Source organism: Phyllopteryx taeniolatus, chromosome 14 (genome assembly GCF_024500385.1).
Source record: "Phyllopteryx taeniolatus isolate TA_2022b chromosome 14, UOR_Ptae_1.2, whole genome shotgun sequence".
In the NCBI taxonomy this organism is placed as follows: Eukaryota; Metazoa; Chordata; class Actinopteri; order Syngnathiformes; family Syngnathidae; genus Phyllopteryx; species Phyllopteryx taeniolatus.
The window spans coordinates 10,893,113-10,907,527 of NC_084515.1; the positions used below are offsets into that span (position 1 = coordinate 10,893,113).

At 41.3% G+C, this 14,415-nt stretch overlaps 1 protein-coding gene across 2 annotated transcripts in view; it reads left to right on the forward strand.

Moving 5' to 3' along the window:
- The window catches only part of LOC133489532 (guanine nucleotide-binding protein G(olf) subunit alpha), a 65,844-nt gene that overhangs the window by 14,802 nt on the left and 36,627 nt on the right, over positions 1-14,415 (forward strand). For both annotated transcript variants that reach the window (XM_061798715.1, XM_061798716.1), the window contains exon 4: positions 1,171-1,290. In XM_061798715.1, coding sequence (XP_061654699.1) covers positions 1,171-1,290 — 120 coding nt within the window. The remainder of the gene's footprint in view (positions 1-1,170; positions 1,291-14,415) is intronic.

The following is a 14,415-nucleotide window of genomic DNA, read 5'->3' on the forward strand; positions in this document are numbered from 1 at the left end:
TTGTGCAATATATTTGGAAAAAACATTTGGGTTACCTCATCATAACTTAGATGAGTGGTTCACAGACTTTACGCAAATACCTTTGAAGATGCAAATACAAAAACTGTACTCGAATAATGATTAAATTAAAATGTATTAATTGCACTTAGCGGCACGGTGGACGACTGGTTAGAGCGTCAGCCTCACAGTTCTGAGGACCCGGGTTCAATCCCTGGCCCCGACTGTGTGGAGTTTGCATGTTCTCCCCGTGCCTGCGTGGGTTTTCTCCGGGCACTCCGGTTTCCTCCCACATCCCAAAAAATGCATTAATTGAAGACTCTGAATTACCCGTAGGTGTGAGTGTGCGTGCGAATGGTTGTTTGTTTGTATGTGCCCTGCGATTGGCTGGCAACCAGTTCAGGGTGTACCCCGCCTCCTGCCCAATGATAGCTGGGATAGGCTCCAGCACGCCCGCGACCCTAGTGAGGAGAAGCGGCATAGAGAGAGAAAGAAAGAGAAATTGCACTTAAACGTTAAGCAAAAATTGTACCTAAATCAATGTTTGAAAAGCAAACATTTCTAAATGATTAAATTAAAATATATTGTACCCCCAAGTGAAATACAACTGAACTGTAATGATTAAATTCAAATATATTGTACTCAAAAGGCAAGTAAAACTGAACTGTACTCAACAAATATTCTGCACTGGATAAAAAAAAAAGTTGAAGAAGCTAACATGCACAGTGTGAACATTTAATTCAGAGATTCTTTCTCATAACGCGAGAGGGAGCCTGCGTACCACCAGTGGTACTCATACCTCAATGAGAACCATGGTCATAGTCCACAGTTTTCCGAACTTTCCCAGCTACGTGTTTGATAAAAACAACGCAAACAAAAGTCACTAGACAGATTTAGTAGCAGAATAATGTAGGTTTAATGTTGAAGGGGGACCTAAAACTTGTAATTAATCGGTAATAAAACACATTTTAGGTCGTTTGGAAACCTGGCCGAAAAAAGTATATCCAAGGACATCAGACAGCTCTCATAGTGATAGCGGCAGGGGTTTTCTCGTGAGGCTCAGATGCAGTCAACTTGCTACAGCATTAAACATTACTGTATCACAATAGCTCGCTCCTCTATTCACCCTGATTAATACATGTTTTTCCTCTCTCTCTCCCTCTCACTGTACAGACGATAGTGTCGGCGATGAGCACTTTAATACCCCCTGTCCCGCTAGCCAACCCAGAGGACCAATTCAGGATCGATTACATCAAGAGCATAGCACCTCTCTCTGACTTTGACTACTCACAGGTACGATGCTCCTCCTCTTTCCCAGCATGCAGGTTGAAGTTTCAGTTTCACTCTTGTGTACATGAGGTCACGGCGGAGCAAAGCGGGGCTGCAGATGAGCTTGAAATAAAGACCGTTGGGGGTTCGAATGTTGCCCTGATTTTGTTGTCAGCGGCGGCGTTGTGGGCTAAAGAAACTTATCCGTTTGCTATCTGTGAAGGAATTCTCCATTCGCCACACTTGGTTAGCGATTTCGCTGCTGCTCGCTGTATACAGCATTACTTTGTAGTTTTTTTTAACCCGCGTTTTGCGTACCGGATTTCGCAGTTCTACCTCAGTGTACGCTGCTACGACTATGCAGCAAAAGCCTGCTGCACTTTATATTATCAGCGCTGTAACACAGACGGTACCACTCACTTCTCCCCCCCTGTTGTGTTGAAAGCAGTTGACCCCGATGTATTTATCTATCTGATTGAGAGAGTCGTGGCTGTGTGAAAGCGCACGATAGCAATGTCTCACATTAATTGGGTTCTGTGTGAAAAGCAAATGCTGATGAATGCTGGTTGTTCTGTGTTAGGGCTCTTCTCTAATTTGTTGTGTGCTTGTCGCCAGCCTTTGACGGGACTCCAAAGATGGTGGCCCTGTCAGCAACCTGATGCGTTTTCAGTGGCTAGCGCCATCTTGGGGGAGGCAAGTTCTTTATTTCCCGGCTTTGTTCATATCAAGCTTGCGTGATTATTTGTTACCTAAACCAAGTAAAAACCTATTTTTATTGAAGTTCGTCATCAAGTCAGTCAGTTAGGTTTTCATTCAGGTTAGTCAGATAGTTCGCCAGTTAGTCATTAAGTCAGGCAGTTAAGTTAGTAAGTTTGTCCGTTTGCCAGACGTTCAGTTCATTTACCTGGTCAGATAGTGATTTAGACGTTTAGTTAGAGATCGTTAATCAGTTGGTTACCAGTTAGTAAAGAATAGAATGCATTTTATTGTCACTATACTCATGGACAATGAGATTAATTCGTTTGTTCATTCCACATATTTGCGAAACTGTCACATGGGCCATAGAAGACTTTTTGGAGACAAAGATTGCAGATAGGGCAATTTATTTTTTCTGATTGAGTCACACTCGCATCAATGGAGCAGTCCACCAGAGTAAAAAAAAACCCAACTCTCTCTAAATATATATATATATATATATATATATATATATATACACACACACACACACACACACACACACACACACACACACACTCAAAGGTGGAGCTTACTGTTGCAATAATTGTTTTCCTTTTACGGACTACCATTTCCAAAATATGACTAACCCAGCTCACCACTATGTTTGTATGTTTCTCTTTCATGCCGGGGGTTACCCGCATTTACGACAGTTCGAAAGCCAAACACCAGCAGCAGAGTCCAAAGGCGGCTGCCACCGTGTTGGCACTGGCAGCACATGCAACCTTTGCCTCGTCCGACCATAAAACCTTCCCCCGCTAGCAATTTCCTTTGTTTCAGGAGGTCGACTGCAAACTTGAGCTTTCTTCCTTTACTTGAGGACAATCCTGAATATGTGTTTCTTTCCTGTCTCCAGACAAGGAATATGTCTTTATTCCTTGTAGGTCACATTAAAAGAGAGTACTCTCTGAAACATTAATACAATACTATTGAAATACAAAAATGGGATGGACTGTAAATGCATAATTTCCCAAATCAGGGGGCTCCCCGTGTATGTTGCGATGACTAGCAGAAGTACAGGTTGATTACACGATGGTTTGAACAATATTCAAGCAAGTTTGGGTTCAAAGTTCAAACCATCGTGTAATCAACCCGTAGTCCTGCTAGTCATCATAGCATACACGGGGAGCCCACTATCCTGATTTCCAGGTTTGGTCACATGACGTTCGCAATGGAAGCGCGGGTGCACTTGTGACGTCAATTTCAGTCGACAGCAGAGGGCGAGATTGTCCAACATGGCGGCCCCCTGAAATCAGTGAAAATTGAATTTATCTGTTGAATTCTTATTCCACGAGTGCAATATTAATTCGAATATTTTGTTTAGACTGGTGGGGTCACATACAAGATATTGTTGCCAAAAACGTTTTGTTTTCTTCCCCACATCTCATGTTTTCAATATGGCCTCCTAATCCTTCAAATTCAACTGACCATTTTCAGCTCTTTAAAAACTATAAAATAAAACTATAAAAATAAAACTGCTTTGCATAATAATTTGGAACAGTGCATTTTCAGTTTTTTTATCAAAAAACAACTCACCATTGGGAGGTTTGTTCAAAAACATTCCAATTTATGTTCATAACTGTTGATAACTTGAAAATGATGCGTCATTTGCGATACTGACTTTCAATTGCGTTGACTATTCAGAAAAATCTGAAAAAGATATTTGCATAATAATTTGGAACGTAGTGTAGCAGGGGGGGAGGCCTCTGTTCGTACATATGTTGGCATTTTCTGATTAATGTTCAACAATATTGGCGATATGTAACATTTCATGTCACATACTAATATGGAGAAATAATAATAATTCACACTATCTGAGTTAGTCAGATAGTCAGTCAGTTAGTTTGTTAGTTATCCAGTCAGTGAGATAGTTGGCCAACCAGTCAGTCTGTCAGTTCGTTAGTTAGCTAGTTTGTCAGTCAGTTAGTCAGATAGTTAGTTTGCTAGTTGGTCAGTTTTTCAGTTTGTCAATTATTTAGTTAGTCAGCCAGCCAGTCGGTCAGTAAGATAGTCAGTCATATAGTAATTTTGTTAGTCAGTCCAATGGTTATGCCGTCGATCAGTTTGTCTGTCTGTTTTTTTAGTCATTTAGTTAGTACAACAGTCAAGTTAGTTAATCAATCAGTTCATTAGTCAGTTGCACAGTTTGTTCAGATAACTCAGTTTGTTATTCCTATTTTTTGTTTGTTACTTTGTTAGTCATATTGTTAGTTAAATCGCCTGGAAGATTATGTGCTTCAGTGCTGCAGTTGTGGTTAGCAAAAAGTTCAAAAGTGCTCAGTGGCTATAAACCCAGTACATATTTTGTTGGGAAAAGTTTATTCGAGTTTATTTGTCTTAACTGGGGGAAATGAAATATGGCTCGGTATCTTTGAATGTTTTTAATACGTTGTTAAGCAAACACAATGTTGCCTTTTGGGTAAGTCTTTATATGGAAACGAAAGTAATATTTCGCCACATGCACACACCTATGCAGACGCAAACAAATGTCAGCACTGCCGCTACGGTAGCCTTGCTACTACCCGAACATGTTTCCGTATACTCAAAGTAGAGCATGTTAGGTTCTTGGAAAGCCCGCGTGAAAACCTTTTGGAGCGTTAAACTTGTCAATATTGAGCGAAGGCCCACCTGGGGCTGTGTGCCGTGCCCAAAAAACCCAAAACAAAACGGGTTAGCGTTTGTCTTTTTTGTTTGCCCCAGAGCTAGAGTTACAGTGTTGTGTGGCAGGTGAGCTTCAACTTCACACCGGCCACGCCCACTGCTCTACTTTGTGTGTGGATGCAGTTACCGATAGTACTAGTAGTGCTAATTTTTACACCGCACGTGTCAAGTGACATAATTTCAACGCGGCCTGTTTTGATGAACATTATGGTGTAGTGTAAGCAAAACTTGGAAAAAAAATAAAAATACAAATTTAAGTCAGCTGTGATAGGCTCCAGCATGCCCACGGCCCTAGTGAGGATAAGCAGTACGGAAAAGGGATGGATAGATGAATCAGATATTCTTCAATCCAATTTTGATGCGGACATACTCATAATGTCAGCGTAATAGTGTCTCACTCTGACAAACCCATATGAGTTGTTACCGTTCATTCTGTTTGTATGATGTCGAACAAGGTCTCCAAAGATAACAGTGTCATCATAGCAAAGAAACCATAAATGTAATTATGCCGACTCAATTCAATTTAAATTTCCGTTTTGAATTGAAAAGAGGAATCAATGGGCTTCTCTGGGAAGTCAGAAATGACTCAAGCGTAACATTCAACCACTAAAACTCATTTTTCTGTTCAGGAATGCAAGCAAATAACCCTAATTTCACAAAATATTCAAGAAAAATTAATGTGCTTTACTAGGTCTTTTGTTACTTTCTACAATTCATGGATAGTAAAAACAAAAGTTTTATAAAAGAATGTTAATTTTTAAGCAAATTGACAAAACTTCACTCTCAATTTTTTTTCTCATTCCAAAAATCACTGTTTTATCAGGTGTTATTTTGGATAAAAAATTTCCCGTATTTGTTGTTTGTTTGCTCTACAAATTTTCTGCTTCTCCACTTTCCTAGATCTCGCAATGTGTTGCAGTTTATTTTTTTTCCATCCATCCATCCATCCATCCATTTTCTGAGCCTCTTATCCTCACATGGGTCGCGGGCGTGCTGGAGCCTATCCCAGCTATCATCGGGCAGGAGGCGGGGTACACCCTGAACTGGTTGCCAACCAATCGCAGGGCACATACAAACAAACAACCAGTCGCACTCACATTCACACCTATGGGCAATTTAGAGTTGTCAATTAACCTACCATACATGTTTTTGGGATGTGGGAGGAAACCTACGCAAGCACGGGGAGAACATGCAAACTCCACACAGGCGGGGCCGGTGATTGAACCCCGGTCCTCAGAACTGTGAGGCAGACGCTCTAACCAGTCGGTCACCGTGCCGCTATTTTTTTCCAGAATATCGCAAAATCGTAAGGCAATAACATGTTCCCACGAAATTTTTTTTATTATATTGGTCAGCTTTAAATGGAGGAGTTTGTGGTTATTGCCTTTGGTCTTTTAATAACTTGACCCAAAGGAATTGCCCTGCGATGGGAAAGCCCACTCGCTCTTACAAGTTTGTTTAAAGGAGATGTAGGCTTTTAATTTATTTTTTTATTTACAATTTAAGAGTTCCCAGGTGTCTTAAAGGATCTCTGATGTTCTTCTGACAAAATACAGAACATAGGATAACAAAATTATAGTACACTTAAGATTCCATTTGTCGCTGGTTGAAATCACTTGAGTTTAGGGGAGGTCGTGGGGGGGGGCAATAAGTTTAGCTGATCTGTGATTGTGGTGTATGCAGTGGACACCTCAGCAAACACAAAACCCCTCCAGCATCTTCGTCGACAGCTTCGCCGAAATTTCGAGTATGTGCTGCTTAATTAATGCTAAGGCTGGTAAAGCCTTAGTGTCATTTATTCCACCGATTAGCCCATCATTTAATTGAGTAATCAAATGAAAAATCATTTTGCATTGTTAGACAACAAATTGTGCACGTGAGGTACTGGTATTTTTGTTTTATATTAGGGTCGCCAGCCTCGCGTTCCACACTATAATGTCTGTGACTTTGAGTGTGTGTAATTGAATTATTCAAGAGTTTTGATTAATCGTTTCAGCCTTACCTGGAAGATGTTTTTTGCTTGTCGTCCTGCTCTTCTTCCTCTTTTCCCATCTCGAACATGCTTTATGTGTCATGTCTCCGGACCTCAGCTCAATGTCACCGGCGATTGACATCCGTAGGGAGATTCAGGAAGTCGCGGCAGCTGGCTGGGAGAATATCTCCACGTCACGACAGGTGGTGAAGCGGCAACAGGGTTACGACGCTTACAGTATTTTCCGCACCATAAGACGCACCGGATTGTAAGGCGCAGTCTCAATTACGGGGTCTATTTCTGTACTTAAACCATACATAAGGCACACCGTATTATTCGGCACATGCTAAAACAAGGTAACTGAGGCAAAACAGTGAGTTTGGTTGAACTTTATTCGACTACTTATTTAAAAATACACTCACATTATTTTTTTATCGAACTTTTGTCACAATTCCGTCGAAGTCCTCATCTTCTGTATCTGAATTGAACAGCTGGGCAATTTCGCCATCAAACATGCCGGGTTCCCTCTCGTCATTGTTGGAGGCATTCTCGTTGCCAGGTGGCTGTTCAGCAATGATGGCGGCTTTCGCGAAAGCTCGGACAACAGTCAAAGCAGATACCTTAGCCCAGGCATCCACAATCCATTCACATATGGTGGCGTAACTCGCCCGGCCCTGCCTCCCAATCTTATTAAAGGTGTGTTCGCCATCTCTCATCCATCGCTCCCACGCCGCTCGCTACTTCACTTTGAACGCCCTGTTTACACCAATGTCCAGCGGTTGGAGTTCGCTGGCAGTTGCTGCGCCACAGTTTTCATAAAACGAAAACACCAAGACGGACCTCGTTGCAAGTGTTCGATCTTCATGTCTTGTGCTATCGTTATTGCCTTCAGTAGAATGGTGACTGTAGAGACGCTTCTCCCGGCTGTTCTTGTGCTTGATTTTGAATTCTCTCGCGGCTGTTCTATTCCCATTAACAACCGCGTAACTAATAGCCTGTAGTTTGAATTGTGCCTCGTAAGCATGTCTCTTCGCTGATGCCATTTTCGGGGGTCCTTAGACAAACAAATGTTGTTTTGCAGCATACCGGTAGTACAGTATACCTACCGGAGGTAAGCGTACGTAGTGTACGTAGCTTTACGTAATGTTCTCTCATTGGTTTATTGCTGCCAGCGTACGTAGTGTACGTATCACTTCCCTATTTCGGCGGGAAATGGTCCGACAGTCGTAAAAAAATGTTGCGGATTCCCGCTTTAACTTTGTAGAAACAAAAAAAAACAAAAAACAATTGTTGGGTGGCCAGGCACTCCAGACACCCAACTATTTGTAAACCAGCCATGAAAGAGTGTATCCATTTTCCATATTTCCCCTTAAAGTCGCACAAGATTTCAGTCTTTTATGGGTCAGCCTGACCTGCAGTGTTCGATTGGAGGAAACACTTTCCTCACACGCAAGCCCCATCACGGTCAGTCCCCAAGGCTAAATGCTCACCACAGGAAAGGGTTAAAAAAAGCAAATTCCCTCCTGGTCTCTTTGCACGTTATCAGTAGCTCTGTAGGGCACTGCAGCACACTGCATTTATTCAAAAGCCCAGTGTCACACGCCTCTGTGGAAAACAGCCCAGGGGACCACACGCTGCCTCCAACCACCAACAATCTCAACCACAAAAAACCCACCCACAACCCAATTCCACCGTAAGCGCCCTTGCTTCGTGCACCCTATACCCCGCGTCAGTGTTCCCAAACGCGGCCTGTCCTCTGACTTTGAGCCCCTCCTATGTCGTGAGATTTGGCAAGAAGCAGCGCACGGAGAATGTAATCAGTAAATCTTATTCAGAACAACTGAAAAGAAAGCAAACACGGTGCTGTTTCTTTTGTGCGGTTGAACGGGGCTACCATGTTGGGAAAAAAAAGTTGCGAAAAAGACTAGCGGGTTTATCCCGTTCACGAGTGGGTGCACGCACCAAGCGAAGCTAACATACTTACGTTGCTGTTTTGATTTTTTTTTTTTTGCATGAGCATTTCCTGGTGCCAGCGTGCTCACACAACCACTGCGACTTCCTGCATTGAGATAATTAGATGCTTTTAAAAAGGAGCTGCTTCCACACTGCATCCACCCATCCATTTTCTATAGCGCTTAGCCTTATTAGGCTTTCAGACACAACTCACTGAAACAACTTTGCGCATTCACGCAGCCATTGCGACGTCCCATATTAAGATAGCCAGATGGTTTCAGCACGAATGGGCATGAGCAGCGAGCCTGAGTGAGGTGCTAGTGCTGCTTTGGACTTTATTTTTTTTGTTATGAGCATTTCCTCATATTAGACACTGTTCCCCAATGAATATAGTGAATCATCCACTTGGATAAATAAATGCCTTCAAATAGATGCCTCCCTTTTCCTGTTATGAAAAATAAATAGTCAGTGACATCGTAATTCAGAGACACTATTTGTTCACACGAACATGCAAGCGTTAACTTCTTTGTTGCTAACCAAAACAGCAACGAGCATGTAAACGTTTTCTCCGATTAATTTAAGTGAGTCTTACTTTTATGGGCAGATAGCGATTAACAGTCTCACAGACCAGGGGTCACCAACCTTTTGGAAATTAAGAGCAAGATGTTGGGTACTGATTAATGAAAAGGGCTGCCAATTTGATACACACTTCTGAAATAACAAATTTGCTCAAAATGTTTTATGGTTAAACATCTCATCGTCATTCCATAGCTTGTCTCCATGAATTCTATGGTTTGGTCTTGGGCACAATACTGACTTTGAACTATACTAGTTTAAAAAAAAAATAAAAAAATACTGTCATTCCCACATTTAGATGTACGCAGGTGTGATTTAAAAAAAGAATGGCAGTAAAGGTAGTTAGATCCAGCTCAGAGGTAAGCAGTGGTATTTAAATTTTTTTTTTAGAATGGCACCAAATAAAGAACAGAGGTGTTGGACAGTAGCTAATTACATGCAACAAGATTATATAATTTCATTACTAAATGTATGTAATTGTAATCCATTACTTTACTGGGAGAAACTGTGTCATTAAATTAGTTTCTTTTGGAAATCTCCATCCATCCATTTTCTACACCGCTTAACCTCACTAGGGTCACGGGTATGCTGGAGCCTATCCCAGCTAACTGCGGGCAGGAGGCGGGGTACACCCTGAACTGTTTGCCAGCCAATCGCAGGGCACATATGCACCATGTTGGTGACCCCAAATAGACATAATAGACTCTGACATGTGGTCACTCCACGATGTTGGATGTATCCATGTTTATGTTCCAGGGGGACTTATTAGTTCCGCATTTCTCCATAACAGTCCTTTTTCTGTTCTCACCTACACTTCAATGTGAATTGTACTATGTAATATTTTCCCCCAAAAATAGCTTGCCTCCCACATCTGTATTTGAGTAAATAAACGCCCCCGTTCAGTCTTTGCGGGCAATACCGTAATTGAAGAGCTAGTTATCTAGGGACCTGTGAATATTTTACTGGCTCATTTTTTGCTGGCTGCGACTTCTTCTCATTTAAGTTGTCCACCACTTTGCGAGAAATGCGCATTGCCTCCACCTTCAGGACTGGAGTGGCACAATAACCACATGACGATATTTCATCACCAGGCACATTTAATGTACATTGCCTTGGTGGAGGTCTGCTCTCTGATATGTGTGTAGTAAACGGTTGCCGGTTGTCTTCCCCGCTGAACTCAATCACCGGATCTGCCTACAGTATGTGTCCCAGAGCATGTGATCATTTATCAGCCTCCGATTGGGAGCTACTTTGAGCCTCTTTGCAGTGTGAGCGCAGAGCCAACGAGGAGCGCATACGGTCATGTGGTGGTTCCGGGGGTTGGGGAGGGGGAGGAATCCGACCCAGAGCCCTGTGCAGGTGGATGAGGAGCGATACACTCGCCCAGTCGTCTTGGGCAAAGGCAAACACACATCAGAGAGTCCTGGGAAATGTCTCAAAGTCATTGATAAGAGGGAGCGCCTCTCATAATGCCCCCATTGTCCCACAGCAGGAAGCTGACTAAAAAGATGACAGTGTTATTTATTGCATCGTCCCAATAACAGGAAGATTCCCTGTGTTTGGGACTTTTGCTTTTTAGAGAGGAGACGGTTTTTACACTGCATTCCCGATAAATTGGCATTGATCAGTAGAGCCGATGTTTATTAGTCTGTCCCTTTCAGACAGAACTCGCCGAAGTGCACGTTCACACAGCTGTTGCAACTTCCTGCATAAATATATTTAGACACAGTGGTGCCTTGAGATACGACTGGCCTGTGATTACCAAGATATGATCGTTTGGATACATTTTTTGCCTTATATGAGCGCTGTATGGTGGCAGTGAACTCAACTCGCTTCACAACAAGCAGCAATTTGGCAAATAGTGAACAATTCATAAAAAAGCCACTTAAATCTTTTTGTAACTCCCAGTTGAAGTTTACTGTCAAAACTAAAGATAACAAACAGAATAGCATGTTGTCTATTTAAAACAACCACATAACTTTGCCTTAATGTCCCATAGCTTAACTTTAACATATAATGGGCTGGCTGACGTATAGATAGCATTGGTGTTGTTTCAGCAGCAGATATTTGAACAAAATTGTAGAACAACACATGTAGACAGATAATATAACAATACTCACAGGCATATATTCTTTATCCTCTGTAAAGTACGACTAATATTACTGGAGACGTGTGTCTGTATTATTCTGGTCCTAGGTGGCCAAGGCGTGCACACCAGTAGAAGCAGCACAGTGTCCATTGAATTGAAGCCAAAGATTTGCCAAAAATTATTTCATTTCTATTCATTCTATTTAATTATGTCATTACTGTATGATTTTATAAAGTCGAATATGATAACAAGCATGGTCACGGAACGAATTAAACCTTTATCCCAAGGCACCACTGTACTTTCAAAAAGGAGCTGGTTTCACTGTGCAGGCCGAGTTTCGTTAAATGGGTGTATCAGAGGTGTAAAAGTGGAGCCGGAATTTACCCTCCTCTCCCTTTCAGACACATCTTGGCGACGTGTGCATTCACACATCCATTGCGACTTCCCGTATTAAGATAATTAGTTGCCTTAATACTGTAAATGAGCTGTTTTGCACCCAAGTTTACATTCCCGGGCCACTTACAGTGTTTGTTCCACTGAATGAATCAATGCCTCCTCTATAATAGCCGTCATTGGATTATGTAGAGATGGCGATTAGGGTTCTAAAAGACGTGGTCGTACCGCAATGTTGTGTGCGTGTCCTTGTTTACATTCTGGGTCTACTTGGTTGTTCCACCTTGTCTGCCTCCTCCATAATACAATGCATATGTTCTTGTAGAGATGGTGTCTTTTTCACTGTGATTAGGGTGTTAAGAGTTGCTGACAATGTTGTGTGCATCCATGTTTATGTGCCAAGGAATGCCGATACTTACCGTAATTTCTCGTGTATAATGCGCACCCATGTATAATACGCACCCCCAAAGGAAAAACCTTCTACCGATGTATAATACATTTTTACAATGCATGAGTTTGCCTCTACCCATATGATTAAAACATGAAGTATGATCTGTATTTTGTTAGTTTTTTTCAAATAATTATTCTGAAGTTAAGCACTTTATTTCAACACGTAATACTTTTTTTTTCATTTACTTGCTCTTATTTTGAAATTCACAGTCCTACATTTATTTAGTAAATTAGAAACACCCATTTGTGCTCATATATTTGATTAACCAGGCAAAAGTTGTAAGATGGGTACAATTCTTTAAAGAAAACATGAAGGACCAGGCGAAATACATTTAGTTTTATTTTAATGGGATTCAAATTAAACGGTTGAGCATTTCAGAAAAGCATTATCATTAAACAAAACATAACCATAAAGAAATTAATGATGGTTGTTGTTCAGTCATCAGTCATATTTAAAAAGAAAAACAATATTTCACAAACTCTGCCAGGGTATGTAAACGTATCCGCACAACAGTACATATATGCACTCATACGTACCCCTGTCGTATTGAAATGAAAGTGTAGGCTACACTTTTTTTATAACCACTAGGTGGCGGTGACATTAGAATGAATGTGTACACTGTTCTCATGACTTCAAGGGGGCGGTGGAATTTTGGAATGAAAGTGTACAGCTTTTTTTATAACCACTAGATGGAGGCTTACATTTATAAAATGTGAAAGTTCCCCCCCCCCTCCCCTCCCTCCCGTTTGCCCCTATACCCATGTATAATGCACACTATTGACTTTTGACAATTTTTTGGGGGGGAAATGTGCATTATACATGGCAAATTACATTATTTGTTCTGCCTCCTCTGTAATGGATGATGTTGCATTATCTGGAGACAGTGTCTTTAAAGACCACTAGATTCCGGTGGATTCACAAAGTTGTGTGCGCCCAATCCGGCCATAGTTTATGTTTCAGCAGCATTTTTCCACAATGGCCCCGCTTTTATTTTGTTTTAAACTCCACTTTCACTAGAGATGAATGGTAATATATAGCTAACATTGCTTGTTATTACAAAAATGCCCCTACCCCCCTCTACTGTTGGGTAAATAAACACCCCCTTAACACTATTTGGGAAATACACTATGTGGCTATGTCAGTATTTGGCTGATAGTTACCGGTAATTATTATTGTCGGTTGTACAAGCCTATCTAGTAGGGTGAGGCATTGTTTGAATTTGAGCGATTCCGGTTCCAAACAATTCTCGATTCCGATTATTTTAGGGGGCTGGGTCAAAAAAGGTTTGCATGGTTTAAATAAAGGGTGTCCAAATTATGAACATCCATTTTCTTAGCAGCCCGCAGCAGAGACTAAAATGAACATTTGACTCAGGGTTCTTTATAGCTAGTATCAATATCAAACCTATGAATTAAAAGACAATGTGTGTGGAACCTACCCAATTGACTTCATATTTATTAATTAATGTTTCAGGTAAAAGTTAAATATATCATTGTTAAAATCATTATTTGGGACTGTTTTATCACGTCAAATGGTTTATATGTGCAAGTTATAACTTGACTTTCTGTTTTAAGCTTGTCGCCTTTTATTTTGAAGGGTACGCAGCAGAACTCAGCATTTTGGCACGAAAAGTAACTTCATACGGCACCTGTGATATTTTAATTAATTTTTTTAGTTTGAAGGAACCAAATGCTATAAAAAGTTGATTCCTTCCCTTACCCACCGATGAGGCACAAGGTTGGTGTTTGTGATACTGTGAGACAATCTTTGTGAATTTTGTCCCAATTCATTGTGATGTAAAGTTGCTACGGTGAAGTTTTAGCTCAGTGGTAAGCTTTCTTTTTTTTTTTTTTTTTTTCTGTCATCGGCTCTTATGTTGGTTTGAAGACAAAAATAAACATCAGTGCAAAAATGCAACCAAGTGTCCACCTTATTAGCGGTCTCAATGTTGGTATAGACGTATTTTATTGTTTCACTCAGCCGATTGACTGAGAGTTGACTTCAGTGAAGCTCCACGTGGTGTAGGTTGAGGCTCGGAGCGCGTCAGACGTTACACATTGTGAAAGCCTCCTTTGCATAATATAACCTTATTCCAAGTGTTGCACTGAGGCGACTGGTCATTAATTTTAACAAAGTTAAGACACACTTCTGTTCGGCACCGCCGTTGTGCACAAGCACGTCTTTGTGCGTGTTCTTCTTCGTTGGTTTTCGCCACTTCTTCTTCCGGGCCGGCAGACTAGGCATGGAAACCAGGAACTGAATTTTTTTTATTTTAACAATTCCGGGAGAACCGGAACGTTAGTCCCAACCCTACTCTCT